We start from the raw sequence: 21,640 nt of genomic DNA, 5'->3' as shown, positions 1-21,640 counted from the left end.
TATACGTAATATATGATATGTAACATAATATGTTTATGTATACCATTACCTCTCTCTTGCTTTTGTCTGCTCCAAGACTTCAGTGTGTGTGTTTTGAAGAAGAAAACTAGAAGTTCAGCCTAAAGTTTGGTTTTCCTGCTGAGATTGTGTTTGTGTTTTGTGTGTGTGTGTTTGTGTGTGTGTGTGTGTGTGAAATAACAATTAATGAAAAAAGCTATGGATTTAGAAGAGAGCAAGGAGATGTGTATGGGAGGATTTGAAGGGAGAAAAGGGGAAAAGATCTAAAATATAGTCTCAAAAACAAAAGAAAAATGTAAAAAAAAAAAACAGGGAAAGCTGAGACAAAATGAAATATTACCTCATGGAATACATACATGAGTTATAAGAATAAATGCAGAAATGTTAAAAATAACTAGCAGTATCTGCTCTGACATTATTCTATACTGTTTCAGTAAATATCAGCAGAGTCTTTAAAATACTTTTTATTGTATAAGTATTTTGCCTGCATGTATGTCTATGCACCACATTTCTGGTGCCCATAGAGGCCAGAAGAGGGTGCCAGATTCCCTGGAACTGGAGTAACAGGTGGTTGTGAATCACCACGTGAGTGCTGAGAATTGAACCCAGGTCTTCTTGAAGAGCAGACAGTGCTCTTAACCACTTAGACAACCCTCTAGTCTTGCCCTCAATATGACTTTATATTCTTGAAAACTTGAAGACCATTTAGCAATGAAAAGTAATGAGCTACTTATAGATAACACAATACAGATGAACATCAGTAAAATTGTGGTGAATGAGAGAAGCCACGTAGATAGAGCATATACAATGTAGATTCATTTGCATAACATGATAGCATCATAAAGAAAGCTACAGTGATAGATGCCACACCAACTCCATTGTTATCTGTGTGACATGAACAATTATGTCAATAATAGCAGATGGGAGATATGTGTCCCACAGGACTAAGCTCCCTGTAGGTCCCTGGCAGAGTGCCCGTGTTATGCCTCCTTCTCGAAGGAGACGTGCTTCACAGGTCATGAGCTCCCTGGGCTATGGCTTGTGTATAACTGCTTTTCTGATAATGTTCTAATTAATCTATGAAGCACAGCCAAAACTAATGAATGCTTGGGTTGTGAACTATGGAAGAAAGGGGAAGCTGGACATGGACCTTATTTAGATATAGCAGAATGAGCTATTCCTTAAAGACCCCAACCCGCTAGATAATAGAAAGTACAATAGTTCAGGCACTTCTAGGGAATGAACATTCACCCACTAGGAATCCTTTAGGAATCCCAACTAAAGTGATTTATGGCAGAAAATGTTATCTCATAGGAGGCAGATGGTGGGCCCCTCTGTTGAGGAAGTTCAGCATGGGAAACTTAAGGACTACAAAAGAACCCTTTCTTCCCCTTACAGGAGTAAAAGAACAAGAATCCATATTCCAGCAGGTAAAAAGGTTTTATATTAAAACAGATATGTGATAAAAAGAACTAAAGAAAGACTTAGGGAGGATCTGCAGCATCCAAATTGGCTAAATGGGTCATGAGAACCAGAAAAGTAGAAGTGCATAATAAACTAGAGAGCGGCTGAGATAAAGATGAAGGTCACAGCCGCAACCGCAAAGAAGCCTTCACAAGTCTAGGGACTGTACTAAGTTTAAAAAACACAGACTGCTCTTTGGGTCATAAAGTTCTTGTGAGTGAAGGGATATGTCTAGCGCCGATTAATAATTGCGTGCTTGCTGTTTTTTAAAGATGATGTAATTGAATTATTGCCAAGCTCTTGTTGTTCCCTATATGACTTGATAGTTTTATTTTCTATATATAAACTACTGATTTGCAGAAGTAAAATTGCAGCAGATTCAAACCACTTCTGAGTGTGTTGTCTGTCTGTCATTTGCCGAATCCTTGCCTTCCTGACTACCCAAACTCTGGTACCCCTATGGTCATGGTACCCCTGATGGGCCAGTCCGTGGCAGATAGAGAGGATAGGATGGTTGCCTGGGACAAGAGCCTCTGGAGGAGTAGTAAGGGCCCAAGGGAGTTTCCGAAAAGCAGGGAAACATTGGGCAATGGATGTGCTCGCTCTCTTGATTGTATTCTAATAATGGCTTACTGTGTGTGCTGGTCAGAACTTATCAAAATTGCATATGTTAAGCATGTATATGAATGCATTAACAACAGCCAATAAAGTTGCTCAAAATAAAATCTTGAGAACTTACTAGTTCAAAACAGTTAAGAAAATATTGTGCAAGCTTGCATGGAGGAATGGCGACATAAAGACAAGTTCTTCACTGTTATGCGTTCTCTTTCTTCCATTCTATTCTTGTCTTTAATTGAAACTAGTAAAGCAAACACATTATTGAAGCAACTCTAATTATTTTTTTTCTGGGCTAGTCTCTAGCAAATTAAGAAAGGGAGCTGAGAAAGCCATTTCAGCCCTGAAATAACACCACAGGATCTATCCCCTGAGACAGTCTCGGCTACAGGAGTATAAGCTCTTCGATGGCATTCATCACGAGCAGTGAGGACATCTCCATGGTCACATTGAGATGAACCTTAGGAGAGAGATGTTCCTTCTTCTCACACTGCTGACACGTTTCTCTCTCACTCCTTCTCCTGGCTTTAATTGAATGTCACAGCTAAAAGATGTTACAGAAACAAATAACCGGGAAGGTTTCTCTTAACCCCATGCATCCTGTAAGATGTGTCTCTGTTGGGTCTTCTCTATAGAGGTTTTGTTCACCTCCTGTGCCATGGTGATTCTCCATGACACAGTCTTGTTTACAACATGTAAATGAGCTCTTGAACCATGTTGCTTTCTGTTGCTTCCGTTTGACATGAAGGTCACTGGGATGCTCTTGACCATGTCTCTTTGCTTTGAAAATGTCTTTTCCATTTCCAGAGTTCATTTCCAGCATCTCTATGAACTCTAGAAGTTTATTGATATATTTGATCCACAAAGGACTTTGGGCTTGACAGTAACATGACAAATTTTCTCTCAAGCATTTCACTCCACTCTGGGCCTCAAGTACATCACATGTTTGGCTTAAAGCTTTCCTGTGCAGTTGGAGGCTGATAGGCTCAGATACCTTTTTCTGCATTTCTGTGAGGGGTAGTTTCCCTCAAGGTTGCTCTTCCTATGCAGGCCAAAAACTTTTGGGTATTAACCATCTTCGAGGAGGTCACTCAGTAAATGAGTGATGGGAGAGGCTACGGGAACATCCCAGCTCTCCCTTGCGTCAGGTCAGGCAACTTTGAGGTTGTTACATATTTTCTGGCACTTTCCTGTGGATGCAAGCCCACTCATTCATTTTATAGCTGATTTTCCTCCACAGCATATTTAAGCTGCAATTACTTCCATATATAACATCTGTACTTCCAGTTGCAGGAACTTTCTATAAACATCCAGCCTTCAATTGTCCTCATGGTCTGCTTCTCAAAATGTCCACTGGATACCAAGACTTTGCACTAGCATCCAAGGTAAGATTGAGTCTATCAGCACATGATGTGATGCTCTTCATAGAGGCTGGTTTCACAGGGTTGAGAATCTGCTAGACCCCTCCCCCCACTCACACACACACCATCTACTGCTATTCATATAAGTGTTGCAGGTCACCTTCTTACATCTCTTCTTTTCCGCAGTGTCTTTGCTGTTGAGCAGATAAATACCTTTTCTACTTCGCTGGAATATAGGAGAGAAAGCCCTTTTAGGAGACGTGATGAAACTAAAATTTCTTTAGCCACTTGCCGTGACACTGAGGGCAGTGTCTTTTGGCCTAGTACAAAATTCTCTATCATCTAAATTTTCCTTTTCTCATGACTTAGACCTTGGCAGAGAAAGGACAGGGATTGCAGGGAATACAAAACTAACCTCTTCTCCATGCATGGGTTTTCTGCAGCTTCAAGAAGTGGTCACTTGACTCCAAAGTTCAGACATAAACTGGTTAGCACCTAGGTTAGCAGAATAAAGGTCCCCTTATGCCAAAAAGTGTCTATGCCTTGATTCTTAGAACTTGTAAGAGGCCCTCTGTTGTGGATGGCAAAAAGAACTTAGATGATGAGATTCAAGTTCAGATGTTGAGATAGGGGAGAATATTCTGGGTTACCCAGGTGAACAGAACAGGCACCCAATCAAAGAGGTCTGAATTTTGTCAGCGATAAGATAAGCAAGGAAATGGATGCTGTCCCAGAGCCACCAGACAGAACACAGCCCTGCTAATGCCAAGATTCTATAACAGAGAACCAGGTTGCGTTCCTGACTTAGAGAGCTTTCATATATGTTTATTCTTTTTTCTTTTTTTTTTTTTTTTTTTTTTGGTTTTTTGAGACAGGGTTTCTCTGTGTAGCTTTGCGCCTTTTCCTGGAGCTCACTTGGTAGTCCAGGCTGTCCTTGAACTCACAGAGATCTTCCTGCCTCTGCTTCCCGAGTGCTGGGATTAAAGGTGTGAGCCACCACCGCCCGGCCATGTTTATTCTTATACCTCTTATTTTTATTGTTATTTATTATGGAAATAATACAAAATGAGTACAATGACCATTGGCAAGTTTCTTTGCATGCTTCAGAGTTTCCCGAAAGAAGTCAGTGAACCTTCTCAGTGCCTCATAAGATGACAAATACTGCCAAAGCTCTCCCTGGGCTTCTGTCAGGCAGAGGACAAAGACAGAGCCTCAAGCACCTGATATGGAGCTGGCGAGTCTATCCACATTGATGCCTTTAAAGGGATAACACCAAGACCCCATCCACACGTGTCTTATCATATATATTTTTTTCTTTCACTTAAAAGTTTATCTATAAATGCTGTTTGTGCTTCCAGGTTTCAGGCAGAGACTTCGGAGAAATTCTCATCAATTAAAGCAGCATTTAAGTTTACTCTGTTATTGTTTTGTCCCTCACTGGACAGAAATACTGTCCTACAATCTTAATAATTAGACTGTCCTGAATTTTCTTCTATAATTTCTTTTCTTTTTTATTACAGGGACACATTATTTACTTTTAACAAAATAAAATATAAGGATGAGAACATAAGAAAATGGGAGGTTTGAGCTGGAACAGGGACAGAGTGGGAGAGCAAGGAAAGAGATATCATGATAAATGAAGACCTCATGGAAATAGGAAGAGGCAAGGTGCTGGGGAAGTTCCCAGGAATCCACAAGGACTAATGGCAATGGTCGAAAGGCTGCCTGGACTGGTCTACCCTGGTGACCAGATTAGTGAATATCCTAACTGTCATCATAGAGCCTTCATTCAGTTACTGATGGAAGAGGATGCAGAGATCCATGGCCGGGCAACAGGTCAAGCTGTTGGGAATCCAATCAATGAGAGAGAGGAGGGATTCTGTGGGCAGGTGACATCGAGATCATGATGGGAAATGTGCAGAGATGACATGCCACACTGGTGGAAACCCATGAACTGTGGACCAATAGCTGTGGAGCCCACATAGGACTGGACTAGGCCCTCTAGATATGTGAGACAGTTGTTTAGCTTGAAATGTTTGGGGGGCCCCTGGGCAGGGGGATTGGGATCTTTCCCTGGTGTATGGGTGGGCTTTTTGGAGCCCAGTGCCTAGGGTGTGACACCTTACACAGCCTTGGGGCAGGGGAGAGGGTCTTGGACCTGCATCAGCTGAGTGTGCCAGGCTCTGCTGACTCCTCATGGGAGACCTTGATTTGGGGGAGGTGGGAATGGAGGTAGGTTGGGGGAAAACTGGAGGGCTGTAGGAAGAGGGGGGATCTGTGGTTGGTATGTAAAGTGAATAGAAAATTTCTTAATAATAATAAAAAATATAAGATAAAAGAAAAAAAAACCATCACATAGAAGTTTGACAAGGCAAACCAACAGAAGGAACAGAGCCCCAAGAGAAAGCATAAGAATGAGAGACCCACTTGTTCATACTCACAGGTTGAGAACTGCTGATTCTGAGTGAGGTAACCCAGAGCCAGAAAGATAAATATGGTATGTATTCACTTATATGTGGATATTAGCCATTAAATAAATGATAACCAAGGCAAAAGATATATACACCCAGAGAGGTTAGGTATAGAGGAAAGGACTGGGTGGGGGCACACATGGATCTACCTGGGAGAGGGAAATAGAATAGATCTTCTGGGTGGATGGTGTGTGGGTGTGTGGGTGGATGGGAATAGGAGGATCAGGTGGAGTGGGAAAGAGGAGATAAGACTGAAAGAGGGAATGCAGGGAAAGACAACTAGAATTGAAGGGCATTTGAGGGGTGGTATGGAAACCTAGCGCAGTGGAAACTTTCTAAAGTATGTGAAGGCAATCCTAATGATGTCTACATATGAGAGAGATGGAGTCCCAACTGGTCATCTCTTGTCACCAAATGAAGCTTCCAGTACCAGGAGTGGGGTTACATCCAATTGAGTCTTTGGCCAAAGGGATTCTTTGGAAATCCCTAAACAACACAGGTTGTTTCCAAGACAATAGGTTGCTTTCTACAAACACTACAAACTGACAGCAGGGCTCCATTGCTGAAGATAATACCCATACAACTCATTGAACATGAGAGGTCAAGCTGGTACCTACATAGAACCTTCGTGCCCACTTTCTAGTCTCTTGGTCATGGGAAGGTACTCTGCAGGCTACCAAAAGAGAAACATAAATGTGTTTTCTTCTATAATTCCAGACCTGTTATTTTCCAACTGTTAAAGCAGAGTGGAGAGGGCTGCTTCACCAAAGGGTTGTCATCATCTGTGGTGCACCTGGTTCTTAGAATTTGGAGTCATTAGAAACAGTCCTTGATTTGAACTTGACACAAAGGAGACCCAAGATGATCGTAAACTGTACAGAGCATCTGTTGGTCTGGGACAGGGATGATGAGGGTCAGTCACACTTTACTTGAGACTTTGCAATTCTATTTGAGCATATTATGTTTTAGAGTTTTAAAAAAAGGAAGGCTTGGTTTGGTTTTATTTAAGGATATTCTGAAAAAAATTAATTTAGAGATGTGTAGGTGTCCTCATTATCTCAGGCACTGGAGGGCTTATTTTTAAATGGTTTTTGCTTCTCTTAGGGATGGCAGTTTTTAAAGAAGCATCTGGTTCCTTCTGTTGTCTGAATCCTCTTTATTCTACTTTTATTATTTTTCATCTTCTTGATCATTTAATGGCAGAGAAAAGAGAGCTAAACATCTTCATGCAAATTGTAAATTTGTCATTTTTTTTTCTGGTCTTCTGACAAATGAACTTATTTCAAAAATCATGTTATTAATATCATGTAAATTTAGTTTCTTGACTCTGCTTTTGTGAATAGAAAGCTTTACCAGTTTCTTAGTGACTCATTTTGTCATAAATAATGATTTTTCCTTAAACTCTGTTTTGTTAAATATTAATACATGCCCACCAATTTTCCTTCATTAGCTAAATTTTAGCTTATTTGAGACAAAGTCTTACTACATATCTCTGGCTGTCCTAGGACTCACAATGTAGACCAGGCTGTCCCAGAATCATAGACTGCCTCTGCCTCTGCTTATTTGAGACAGTCTCACTATGTAGTCCTGGCTATCCTAGGACTCACTCTATAGACCAGGGTGTCCCAGAAGTCACAGTCTGCCTCTGCCTCCAGAGTACTCTGATTAAAGGAATACACATACCATAACTTTTAGCTAGTATTTGCATAATATCTCATCATTTATTAAGTGTTTACAAATGTTATTTCTTGGACATTTGAATGATTGAAGGCTACAATTAAATTTTTTTCTTTGACAATTTCATACATGTATTTAGTATGTTCTGATCACATCCCCATGCTGTCTTATTGTTCCCTTTCTCTAACAACTCCCCCTCCTCCCAACAAACCTCTCTCCCACTTTCATGTTTTCTTTTTTATTTTTGATTTGTGGCTCACTAAGTTTAACCAGTATCACTCACACAAGGATGAATAGATAGCTACCCACTGGAGCATGGACGAGTCATTGGTGTCTACACCACTGAAGACAGTGGCTTCTCCTCCCCCAGCAGCCACTGTCTTATTAGGGTTTCTATTGCTGCAAAGAGACACCATGACCATGGCAACTCTTACAAAGAAAACATTTAATTGTGGTGGCTTGTTTATAGTTCAGAGGTTCAGTCCATTATCACCATGGTGGGACATGGCAGCATGAGGACAGACATGGTATTATAGAGGTAGCTGCTGCATGTTGATATGTAGGCAACAGGAAGTAGACTGTGTCACACTAAGCTTGAGCACAGGAGACCTCAAAACCCATCCTCACAGTGACACACTTCCTCCAACAAGGTCAAATCTACTCCAACAAAACCACACCTCCTAATAGTGCCACTCATTTTGAGGGCCATGTTTCTTTAAACTACCACCTTTCACTCTCTTGTCCCCAACGGCTTATAGTCATATCATAAAGCAAAAATGCATTCAGTCCATTTGCAAAAGTCCCCATAGTCTATCGCACTCTCAACAATGTCTAAAAGTTCAAAGTCTTTCTGAGATTCATGCTATCTCTTAAAGGTAAATGCCTATAAAAAGCAAAATTAAAAAAAAAATCACATACTTCCAACATATAAGGCACAGGTCATTACCATTCAAAAATGTAGGGAAGGGAACATAGTGAGGAAATACTGAATCAAAGTGAGACTGAAAACCAGCTGAGCAAACTCCAAACTCTGTATCTCCATGTTTGATGTCAAAGCTCTCTTCAGATCTCCAACTCCTTTTAGCTCTATTGACTGCAATGTACTTGTCTCTCTTGGGCTGGTTCCACTCCCTGTTAGCAGCTTTCCTCAGCAGATATCCCATGGCTCTGGTATCTCCAACATCTTGGGGTTGCCAAGGCAATTCAGGCTTCAACTTTACAGCTTCACATAATGGTGTCTCTAAGCATCCATTCAGGGACACCCTTGACACATGCCTAGCCTCAGTGGCTTTCTTTAGTGGCAGAGGTAGATTTTACAATCTGTTTCTTCTAACCTTGATTCTGAATCCAGGACCATGCAGTTGAAGCTGCCAAGTTCTGCTGCTTACTGGGGCTGGAACAAGGTCCCCTTGTTCAGTTGCACCCTCACCAGCTTTCTGTCTTTCACTGCTTAAGCTCGGCTGTTCTGGAATTTGCTCTGTAGACCAGGCTGGTCTCAAACTCAGAGATCCACAAGCCTCTGCCTTCCAAGTGCTGTTTGTAAAGTGTGCACCACCATACTCAGCTTTAGGCTTTTCTTTAATTCGTTTTTTCACAAGATAGAAACTTAGCTAGCTGGGATCTTACCCTAAAGTCACCACTCCCTTTATTCCACTTCTTAATCTGTTTATCTCCTGGAACACTGGATTCAGCTCTTTTCAACCTTTTGGTGCTCCTTTTCTCCTTAAATTTTACATTTTGTACTTTACCTTGCTCAGCTTTCTCCTTTTCATTAAAAAAAAAAAAAACTTTATTAGAGTTGCTACTAATAACCACAAAACAGAGTCTATAATAGGCTGTTTTGAGATTTCCTCTGCCAATAATCCAAAACTCTTCACTTTAGCCTCAGGCAAACTTTTTGGACAAAGGCAAAATACAGCCAAATTCTTCACCAAAATATCACAAGAAAGATCCCTAGGCAACATACTAAAATTCTCCTGAAACCTCTTGAGCCAGACACTCACAGTTCAAATGACTCAGCACCACTGTCTTCCATGTTCCTACTTGTATGGCCCATAAGCATCACTTAAAGCATTCAACTGCTATACTAATCAACAGTCCTAAGGTCCATATTTCTTCAAACAAAAGCATGATCAGGTCTAACAGAGCAATACCCCACCAATACCTGGTACCAACTTCTGTCTTAGTTAGGGTTTCTATTTCTGTGAAGAGACACCCTGACTATGGTAACTCTTAAAAAGAAAACATTTAACTGTGGTGGCTTACTTACAGTTCAGAGATTAAGTCCATTATCATCATTTATAAGTGGATGGCTATAAGGGATGATGAAGGACTGGAACACACTCAAAGTTGGCCAATGACTTTATAAAAAGAACAATAGAGAGCCTGTGAGGAAACTGTCATATAAAATTAGGAATTCAATGGATGGAAGAAATGGCAGATTTGACACATCTGTAGGCAACAGGAAGTAGACTGAGTGTCACACTAAGCTTGAGCATAGGAGACCTCAAAGCCCATCCTCACAGTGACACACTTCCTCCAACAAAGCCATACCTATTCCAACAAAACCATACCTCCTAATAGTGACACTCCCTTTGAGGGCCATTTTCCTTCAAACTACCACAGTCACTAACTACCACTAGGTTGCAAAGTTTTATCCAAAATTTACATTGCTTGTGATTGCAACTATATTTAGGTTCACTTTTATATTTTACTGTTTTTGCATTTTCTCTTATTTTACTCTGCATTTTTGGACTTTTGAATCACATCTGTGTCTCTCTAGCACACTTTTATCTGCTCTCTATTGGAAATTATATATCATATTCATTTACCTTATTTCTATAATTTGAGTGGTCACCCTATCCATTTCCTCTGCATGTTGTAAATGTTTACTGGATTTACACAGAGAACTGTATACATGTCACCAGTGCAGCACCTCCTGGATGCTCACAATATGAACCTCTTTCTAGCTGACATCGAAGTCAAGAAATGAACACCCCACTCCAAGAAGCCATCCTTATGTGCCCTAAAAAGCAGCACATATAGTATACATGAGTTTAACAGACTCTATATTCAGGATCCCCTTTATGCTTCTTCTAAACAAATTAGGATCATAGATTATTCTTTTGTGGTTGTTGGTTTTGTTCTCTTTTTGAAACAGGGTTTTTCTGTGTAGCCTTGGCTATCCCAGAACTCACTCTGTAGATTAGGCTTGCCTCAAAAACCACAGAGATCTACCTGCCTCTGCCTCCTGAGTGCTGGGCTTACAGGTGTGTGACACCACCACCCGGCTTCATAGAGTGTTTTTACCACTGATTCCTAAACTTCTCTGACTTCTATGCTATTGTTATTGATTCTTTGTTCAACATTACTTTTCAACATCCCACATTTACCATAACTAATTTTCTTCTTGCTCACCATTCTTTCTTGCATCTTTGAGCTCCTAGACCTCTGTTTTGTCTCCCTTTTAACTTTCTGAAGTTTTTTGAAAGGAATGTCTCCACATTGCTTGTCTTACTTCGTTTCCCTCATTTTCATGGCTTATCAGCTCTGTGCTGACATTTGTCTTTCTCTTGGCACGTTGGAAACTTTATTACACAGTCCTGTTCCTTCCACTGTTGCTGACAGAGGTGCTGGTGGTCATTTGCTTTTTTCTAGTTGTTTCTAAGAGCTTTCTTAGGAGGCATGGGAAAAATGCAGTTTTTCTAGGTTATCTCCACACATACATGTTCTTATTTACAATCTGAGGATGAATTCTTTCACTATTCTGGGAAGTTCTCAGTGGTTATTAGTTTGGTTGTAGTTTCTAACCATTTTTCCTCTGCATCTTGCTCATTCTGTTTGACCTCTCACTGTGTATTACCGTATCTTCTCTCTGCCTGTACTCTTCTGTCCATCTCTGGGCCCTGGTTTCAGGTCAGTGTGCCTATTCCTGAACTGTCATCTCTGATGTGTCAAATCTGCCATTTCTTCCATCCATTGAATTCCTAATTTTATATGACAGTTTCCTCACAGTTTCTCTATTGTTCTTTTGATAAAAAGTCATTGGCCAACTTTGAGTGTGTTCCAGTCCTTCATCATCCATTACAGCCATCCACTCATAAAACCCATTTATCTTGTATTGTTTGTGGTAATGTCAGTATCCGTAATTCTTGCCTCTCTGAGTATCTTATCTTATGTGATCTTTTTGCTCATTATCACTCACAGCACCATGCTTCTTATGTGTTTTGTGATAGTCATGTGATACATGACATTCTAGTCAGTGATGAACTACACACAATATGATAAGATTATAGTGAAGCAGAAACCTCACATTGCCTAGTGACATCACAGCCATTGAGATCTCATAGCACATGCATTATCCACATGTTCAGGAAGATGATGGTGTAACTACACCAACCTGCCAGTGTATAAAAGTATAGCAGTGCAATTATGTGCCACTCATAATACCCTATAAAGAAATAGGTGTACAAGCACATGCCTGTAACTCCAGCTCTCAGGAGGCAGAAGCAGGTGGATCTCTGTATATCTGAGGCCATTGTTGTCTACACTGTGAGTTCTAGAATAGCCAGAGCTACAGAGAGAAATCCTGTCTTGAAAAAATAAAACAAAAATTGGATATGTTACCCATTTGTATATTTACTATACTATTTTTATTGCTGTTTTAATGGATATTCCAGGTTATTAAAAAGTCTACTGTCAAGTAGTGAGCTGTATGCTTGCAGCAGCCTTGCAGGTTTACTACTTGTCTTGATTACATTTTAAAGCCACATCATATGATTGACTATTATATTCTAGGTCTTAGCAAAGACAGCCTAATGCTTTTACAACATGAAATTGTCTAATGGTGCGTTTCTCAGAATGAGTCTCATCATTAAGTGACCTGTGACTGTATTTGATTGTGAGCTTTATTTTCTTAGGCATCATCTCTGGAATGTTTTGACAGGCTTCCCAAAAGAATGTGCCTTTGTTTCTGCCAACTGCGGGAGTACTTCTAACTTTAGAACACTTTCATCTACAAGTCAAAGTTTGGTGTATTTCAGAACACATGGGTAAAGTAAATTATGTCCCTGATGTTTGATAGTGGTTATGATATTAGATTTTTAAGTAAGATTGTTGAAATTTTTGTCATTATTATTAAGATTCTTTCTGTTACCAAAACCAAGACAAGGAATGTGAGTGGATCAGTCTTTTATATGGTTCCCTTAGTCTACATGTGAGAGTATAAGCTGCAGCAGATCTTAGCTTCATGTTTGATCTTTTATCAAGACCTCCTACTTAATGTTCAAGTTTTGTTTTCTATCTCCTGCTCTATATCTCACTAAAACTCTAAACTCTAGGTCTAATATTGTTTTTGTTTTCCTTCATCTCTGGCTTAAAAAATTTTACTGTTTAAAGAATTCCCCAATATTTTTAACCAGCAGGTTTAAACAAATCTTTTAAATCTACTATTGTGTGATGCATGTATTATTGACTAGAGTTTATCCTAATGTCTTATATGGAAAAAAGGAAACCCATTTCTGTCCTATTAACCTGTAGATGTAACCGTCTTGTTAAATAAGAAACACAGAGCCAATGCAGAGATGAAAGCCCAAGAGGTCAGAGCTAAGAGCTAAAAACCTTACCCTTCACTGCCACTGCTGTCCTCCTCAGCAAGAGACCTACATCCTGTGTGTTTGTCCTTTTTATTAACTTTCTATTCTGCCTTCTCATTGGTTGTAAACCCAGCCACGTGACCTCCTCATCACTGCCCATCTATACAGACCTCCAGGTCTTCTATGGTTGGTATTGAGATTAAAGGTGTGTGTCTTCATGCTGGCTGTATCCTTGAACACACAGAGATCTGCCTAGCTCTGCCTCCCAAGTGCTGGGATTAAAGGCATACACCACCACTACCCAGCTTCTGCTATAGCTTGCTATTAGCTCTGACCCCCAGGCAACTTTATTTATTAACATACAAATAAAATCACATTTCAGTACAAATAAAATATCACCATAAACCTCTGCTACCCTGTCTGGGACCTGGCACATTTTCCTTTTGGAGAAATGGGATGTAGTGCAGCTGGAGAACTCCAGGAGACTGTGTAGAAACTGTCTAAGTCACTACCAATGAAGGATGAGAAACTGAGGCTTTTAACAACCTGCTCCATGTTTGTCACTAGTTGTGGGCTGCTTCCAAAGACTCTGGTTCTGCCAGCTGTGGACAGGTCAGGGAGATTTTCTAGGCAGATAACCACTGAAATTTGCTTTCAATGAATGGAGGAGAAGGCTAAGGAGCCATGGAAGGGATGTTGACAACAATGTAGGATGATATTGAGTGGCTTGAAAAGTTGATGTGCAAATTCATCTTGGAAATCTTGGGTTGGGGTTTCTTGAGTTCAGAAATTTACAGATACACAGAGGGAGGTAAATGTGTAAATCAAATGGAGCAGTCACCAACACTCCTAAAGCTCTGAGCAGGTGGCTGAGTGCTGCCATCATTTCATCCTACATTTCTAGTGGAGTAGAGAAGACATCAAGTCCTCTATCACAGGAGGTGAGTGACAAGGAGGAGAGAGCAGCATTGGGTCTGGTTCAGGAGCTGTTGCAGAGCAAAGCTGGCAGTAGCTGGCTTTGGCCCTTTGGACTCTGCTTATAACAGCACTCTTATTGCATTGCCCTTTAAAGGTCAGGGTCTTCCGGAAAACATCTAGAGGTAGCCATGAGAAGCACTGAGGAGAATGCTTTCCTCTTCCCTAGGACATAATTAGACATAAATGTTAGGCAACCCTGTTTCATCTGCTCATCTCATCTCATAGGAGAACATCTCTGTATAAAATCCACACGATGATGATGATGATAGTAATTGCCCTCTGTTTTCAATAGTATCATTTAATTGGAGCCCTGTAGGCTTATTTTGGAGTTAAGTCAAAGGGTTTGCTTATAGAAGGCCAAATATAAGTGCTATTCTAGAGATTAAAAGTCATATGATATGATACCATAGATTCTAACATTATTATCATCTAAGTGGTGTTGAATTTGCCCAGCCTTCTCAATAAAGAAATAACTATCTAAAGGAGCATCCTCAGGGGAAGCAGATTGCCTAGACCAGATGACAAGACAGTTTATTTGCTACTAAGTGTGATTTACCTAAACTTTGGCCCAAGTTACTACCTGTTCAAGGGTGTCAGTTCCCATGGCACCCAAGAGCCGAATGACAGAGGACCTTGTCTTCCATCATCACAGAAAGGCCTCATTCTTTGGCCCCATGCTTTTGTAACATTTGTGCTCCCTAGCTAAGCCTCTGATTTCCTAGTTATGGATGTTTCCAGTCTTCCCTGATCAGAAACTATGATGTAGTCATTAATTGTAAGCACATATCATTTTGTACTTGGGGAGATAAATTTGAGTGCTCTTTTTAGAATTAGAAAGTTCTTGGTAAACTGAAAGACAAGTGCACCTGTAATTGAATCAATTTTGGCAGATTTTTCTCCACAGAGATTGTGCCTACTTTCTATCACACCAGAAGTACATGAGAGAACTCATTTCACCATGTTCTACCTACTCTCCAATGCAATGTGTTACACAGCTTTCCAACCTTTTATATTTTAGTAAGAGAAAATCAGAAAAGGCAATTTTAATATATATATTTCTATGGTAATATTTTATTTGTGCTGAAATGTGATTTTATTTGTATGTTAATAAATAAAGTTACTTGAGGGTCAGAGCTAATAGCAAGCTATAGCAGAAGTCTGGCAGTGGTAGCACACGCCCTTAATCCCAATCACATGACAGGCAGATCTCTGTGTGTTCAAGGACACCACCAGCATGGAGACACACACCTTTAATCTCAATATCAACCATAGAAGACCTGGAGGTCTATATAGACAGACAGTGATGAGGAGGTCATTTTGTTGGGTTTACGACCAATGAGAAGGCAGAACAGAAAGTCAATAAAAAGACATACACAGGAAGTAGCTCTCTTTCTCAGGGGAAGGATGTCAGTGGCAACGGGTGATAAGGCAGTTTTAGTCTCAGCTCTTAGCTACTGCTCTGACCTCTTGGGCTTTTAACTCTGCATTTGACTCAATGTTTCTTATTCAATAAGACCATTACATCTACACATTTCTTTCATTGTAAATAATGCTGAGGAAATTTCATGATATCTAAGAGTCATGAGTTGTGAGTGATTTTTGTTTCTTAGGCTGGTGTGTGTGTGTGTGTGTGTGTGTGTGTGTGTGTGTGTGTGTGAGTATTCACAGAATTGTGTCTGGAGAAAACTGAAATTAATGTTTTAAGTAAGAGTTGTCATAGTTGTTCAAGGTTTGAAAGTGAAGGTCATAGAATCTGTGGGTATAAAAGTGATCACTATGGGAAAATATATCAATACAATAATGACGTGAATGTCAAGAGAATAGAATGAAGAGATGACCTTGTAGAATGCTCATAACCAACAGAGAACTAAAATCACATTCTGAAAGAACAAGCAATCTAATCAATGGATGGGCACATGAACAGAGAAGACACTTCTCAAAAGAGAAGACACATGTGATTGATGAACACATAAAAAACTATTAACATCTTTAATATACAGAAAACACAAATCCAAACCACACCAAGACTAACCATACCAAGACTTTGTGTTACCCTAGTAAGAATGTCTGTGATCAGTAGAGCAAACAAACAAACAAACAAACAATAATGACCAAGATGTTGGATAGGAGGTGCTACATAATATTAGCAAAGTAAATAAATGGTCACTACAGAAACTGCCACATGTTGCAGCTATATCTCTCCTGAGCAGAAAGTATTCAGAAACCACAGAATAAAGACACCTGAAAGCCCATGTTTATTGCAATACTGTTTGCATGAGCTGTTATGACATCAGCCGAGATGCCCATCAACCAATGAATAAAGAAAATGTGATACAAGCAAATTACAGAATCTATTTCAATTATAAAGAATTGGGACTGAAAACATGGTTTAGCAGTTAAGAGTGCTTGCTGTGCACTTAAGTAAAAAGCCATGTGTGGCTGTTTGTTCTCCTTTAATCCCAGCACTGTGGAAGATGGAGGAAGGATGATCTCTGGGGCTCATAACTCTAGGTTCACTGAGAGATGTCATCTTCAGGAAGTAAAGAAATAAAGTTGAAAGTGACAGAGCAGGATGCTGACATCCTCCTTTAGCCTCTGTGCGTTCTCATGAGTTGTGTGCATTTTAACACATGTGTGAGCATACACTGCACACATACTGCACACACATACAACACACAGAGAGAAATATATATATATATATATATATATATATATATATATATATATATATATAGAGAGAGAGAGAGAGAGAGAGAGAGAGAGAGATGTGAGTATACCTTGGTCACATGCATATGTAATACACACACAGCATTTGCATCTATGTAAATAAGGGAATGTGATAATAAGTACAGGCTGTGAAGCTAGATAGGAGACCAGGAGAGGTGAATCATGGGAGGGAGGGAGAAAAATCGTGAATGATATGAAATTAGATCTGATGCTACTTGGGGTGAGAAGGCACTAAGGGTGGAAAAGGCATGGGGAAAAGAGGGGAGAAAAGGAACAATAAAATAAAAATTTATTTTAAAAATGCTATGATGAATTATAGCAATTTGTATGCAGATAAAAACAGTATAAATGTGCCTGTAGAAATGGGATTAGCAATCCCTGACCCCTACCACTCTGGAGAGCAGGCCCTGTACCTTACCAGGGCAGCCCAATAGAGCCAACCCTGTTAGCAGAGGTAGGAGTGAGCCAGCCCCCAAGTTGTGAGCATGGGAGAGATGCCCCCATTACCCATCTGTCTTGTGGCAGCATGGGTGGGGGACAGTTGTCCTTTTTTTTTTTTAACTTTTTCTCTTAAATTTTGTTTTATTTGGAGAGGAGTGCAGGGGCAGAGGGTGGATGTGAAGGAATGGAGAAATTAATGGGATTAAGACACATGATATAAAATACACATAGAATTAAAAGAAAAAAGAAATGAGATTAGAAAGATACATATGAAAAGTTTACCATGGTTATTGTTGGACTACATCGCACCCACTTTATACATCTCTGTATTTTTGAACTAATGTAAATTATTAATTGCTAACTTAAAGAATGAAAAAGAATTCATTTAAAAAATACATTCTGCCTCAGTGGCTGATAGCCAGAAGGAGAGTATTAGATTACACATTAAGAGATCTATTTGTCAGTATCTATCTATCTATCTATCTATCTATCTATCTATCTATCTATCTATCTATCTATCATCTATCATCTTTGTGCCCGCCAGTATATCTATCATCTATCTAGCTACATACCTATTTTTAATCTTTCACTCTTCAACTTTTGATATTGTACATATTAATGGGAACACCATTTGTATTCATGACATGCACAATTGTATAATGTTTCAATTGTATCACACATCCCATCTCCTTGAATATTTATTTTTTTTGTGTAAAATCTTTCTTCTAGCTTTTTAAAATGTACAGTACATTACTGCTTTCTATGATTGCTCCCCTGAGCAATGTTATCCCAGAACTTCTTGCTCCTGAGTACACCCTGAAGGAGGTCCAATTTTTAGTTCCAGATCTGCTGTTATTATGCTCGGAGACACTGGTGTTATTGTTCAGTTTTTCTGTGGTTTCTCTTTCATGGTTTATAAAATGGGAAAGCTGGAAAAGTTTTTAAAAACATGCTTTCAGCTTTAAAATCTTTCTTATATGTTGAGGTTTGAGTCCTCCAAACTGGTTCTGATTATTTGCAGACAAGTACTTATGTACTGAATGGTTGAATGTCAGATCAAGGGGCTCTGTGTGTCTGTTGTTCCTCATGTAAATGCATTGTCTGTGAACAGTCTTCACGCAGAGTAATTATCTCTTCAAGGTTTATTGGGAGAGGTTACCTTGGTAACAAGAAATCAAACCTACCCACTTCATCTTAGGGGTCAGAACAAGGTTCTCCATGTAATCTTCATTTCTGTTCTCCAGGAACAAGCTGTGAAGAGAGCTCAGTGAGAATATTCAAGTATCAGTAGCGAGTAGCTTTTCATCTATAGACAGTGATTCAGATTGTTTTCTTGTCATTTTATACAGGCAGGTTTGCTCCTAGAGTGAAGGACAGTGATGGAGGCAGCAGTTATCATTACTTCTTTAGCGTGTCTCTCTCTCCACAGAGGAGGTGACAGGCACCATCCACTGAATGGTTATTATGTGGGAGCACAGTGCTGTTGGTGAGCAGACCACATCTCTAGCTTTTTGCAGCAACCCAGTGTTTTGGGTTTCTTTGCTTTGTAATAAATACTCCAACCTTGTGAGCCTCAGCCATTTATTCACTTTATGATTCGGTGGGTTGGCATTTTGGGACAGACTCAGCCCAAAGTATGCTCTGGTTTCAGTCAGGCTGGTTCATGTGTCTGCAATCAGCAGCTAAATTGAGTAAGCTTCAGCCTGTCAAGAACAGCCTTATCTGGAATAGGTCATTTCTTCCCTGTAGTCTCTCATTATCTATCTATCAGTCTAATGAGTACTCACATGACAATTACAGAGTACTCAAGAGATGATCTTCCAATATGTAAGTATTTTGTCTGCATCATTCTTGCTAATGCTTCCCTAGATGACGGCTAAAGACAGGGGTGGTAGAGAGCAAGCAATGTGGAGAGAGAGAAAGAGAGAGAGAGAGAGAGAGGAACACTTTTGGAGTCATCTGACATATGTGACATTTCTCCTGAAGGGGTTGGTCACTTGGTCCAGGCTCTTTCATTTTCTGAAGTTTACTAGTTTGCAGGGCACAGTATTTTGTCAGTGCTCGATCTTTAGTACCTTGGACAGCTCTGATGCAAGCAAGTAGGGAGAAGCACCTTAGGGCACTGGAATTTCCCTCTCCACTTCTGTGTTTCTGTTGCTGATCACACTAAGGCACACTCCCAGGAGCCTCAGACTTACAGTGTAGGTAGAGATAGGTGGTACAATGTTACCGACAAGGAAATGTCAAGGTTAGGACTTCCCCATCTAGATCTTTTTTGTGCCAGCACTTGCTTCAGGGACTATTCCAGCTGTGAAGACACCATCCCATGCACCCTTCCCCCTTCACAGTAGGTTAGCTCTTAAATCACTGCAAAATCACACAGAAACTTGATCTACTTTTTCTTCCAAACTAGGAACACACAGTGTTCCCCATACAGCCTCCTACACACTTCACCGAACTGTCAAGGGAACCAGTGTGCTGGAAATTGCCTCAAGAAGGGGTGAAGTCTGGGACACGACTGTATTTTGAATCTCCTTGTCTTTGCTTTGGACTTTAAGCCCACAAGACTCTTCAGGCTCAAGACTGTATCTGGCAACATCTGCCTGGAGGGTCGAGCCAGAGGTGAATTAATAAGAGGAATGTTATCAGCGAGACACTTGCAGGCAGCTGCTGAATAGTTCTTAATCAACAATCTAGTCAAGCCTTCTCAGGGCTAGGGAAAAACAAAGAGGCAGGCTGTGTTCAAACCACCAGGAGGTATCAAAGGCTTCATAAATTCAGCCAACTGGAAATTAACTTCAAATAAAAGCACAATTTTATATTGCCAATGGGCCTACCTGAAAAACACTGCACCCCATTGACCCATAATATGATTGTTTATTTCCTATGTTGATGGGATTCACAGATAAACAAATACAGCAATTGCAGCCACCTCCTGATTAGCTCTGTGTTAGAGACAGGGGATGGGGTGAGCCAAGAGGACCTGCTCTTCCAAACTGACCATCTTCCAAGAATTCTGCCAGAATTGTCTGAGGAAGCACAGACCACCTCAGGCTCGTGGGATCTGGCTGACTCGGAGTACTGGAGCTGCTTCAGGAAAACCACTCTCTTGCCCCTGTGGTGCCCAGTGAGGATAATCAGGACTGCCCCAGGAGTGATGCTGGCCTGAAGCCTTCTCACGTGCTGACTGAAGGGCTTTTTGCCATGGCTCAGCAGCTTCCTAGGCACATCTTCGGTAGGATAATACCTGGGCATTTTTGGAAGCTTTACCACCCGGGTACCGCCGTTCTTGTCACCACCAACCGGTTTTGTGACAGTAGCAAGGACCTTCTCCTTTTTCTTCTTTTCAACCTTGGTTTTTTGCAGCTGAGTACTTTCTTTTGCACAAGTCCTTTCTGGAATACATAGCAGATCGGGAGTACCTGCCAATTCCTCTAACCAGGACAGGGTTCTGGCTGCAGTGGGACTTCCCCTTCTCGGTCTTTTTATTAGGGTCACCCTTTTTGGCGGCACCGTCACCAGCACCAGCGGCAGGGGCATCACCGCCAGTCTTCTTGGCTGCAGGTTTCTTCTCTTTTGTGTCAGGCTTTTTGCCCTTTTTACCTGCCATCTTGCAAGAAGGGAAAGAGTACTTGTCCATTCTTATGTCTCAGAGTTGAACTATAGTCTCCCCTGTTCCAAGGGTGAGGTCTGGGACAAGACTGCACTTTAGCCCTCTCTGCCTTTACTTTCCCGTGATTTTGTACTGATGTTTCTTTGGGTGAGAATCTTTTCCCCAATATTTTCCTGGCGAACTTCTCACCTTCTGTAAAGCCTTGGTCTAGAAGTCATGGCCAGTGAAGACTAAGAAGCCAAGCCCAAGATAGGGTGCAAATTTGGTAGGATGGGAAAGGCAGGGTAGGAAGTGACACGCAGCAGTCTTAGTTGATTTTAGGTTATTTACTTTGATGATTGATGAGTCTCTTGAGTCATCTGTGAGTACTCTTTTATTTGCTCTTTTCAAAGTTTATCAACATTCACCCCAGGCTCCCAAGGTATTAAAACTACAAAGCAATAACTCTGTCTGTACATGTGCATACTTGCCTATGCATGCTCAAAGATTCACAGATTGATAACCCAGGTTCATTGAGTAGCTGAAAAATTTAAGACTAGTGTACAGCCATTTATAAGGGGCTTTCTCTGATAGTTATTGTCAATGGGTTCTTTAAAGGAATGTGCATCCCAGTCTCTCCAGGGTACCTATGTATATATGAAAGTGTAGGAAGGGAATTAAAATAAGTTCATGTGATGTACA

At 40.5% G+C, this 21,640-nt stretch overlaps 1 protein-coding gene across 1 annotated transcript; it reads right to left on the bottom strand.

The window, feature by feature from the left end:
* Positions 1–2,482: 2,482 nt before the first annotated feature.
* Positions 2,483–20,956, bottom strand: LOC114703583 (60S ribosomal protein L6-like). The gene is given in 5 exon segments (XM_037204458.1): positions 2,483–2,622; positions 3,627–3,684; positions 18,531–18,597; positions 20,348–20,706; positions 20,708–20,956. Coding segments are annotated over 5 exon segments (873 nt in total).
* Positions 20,957–21,640: the final 684 nt, after the last annotated feature.

The sequence above is a fragment of the Peromyscus leucopus genome, chromosome 4 (assembly GCF_004664715.2).
Source record: "Peromyscus leucopus breed LL Stock chromosome 4, UCI_PerLeu_2.1, whole genome shotgun sequence".
Lineage (NCBI taxonomy): Eukaryota > Metazoa > Chordata > Mammalia > Rodentia > Cricetidae > Peromyscus > Peromyscus leucopus.
This window is presented reverse-complemented; position numbering and strand designations above follow the sequence as displayed.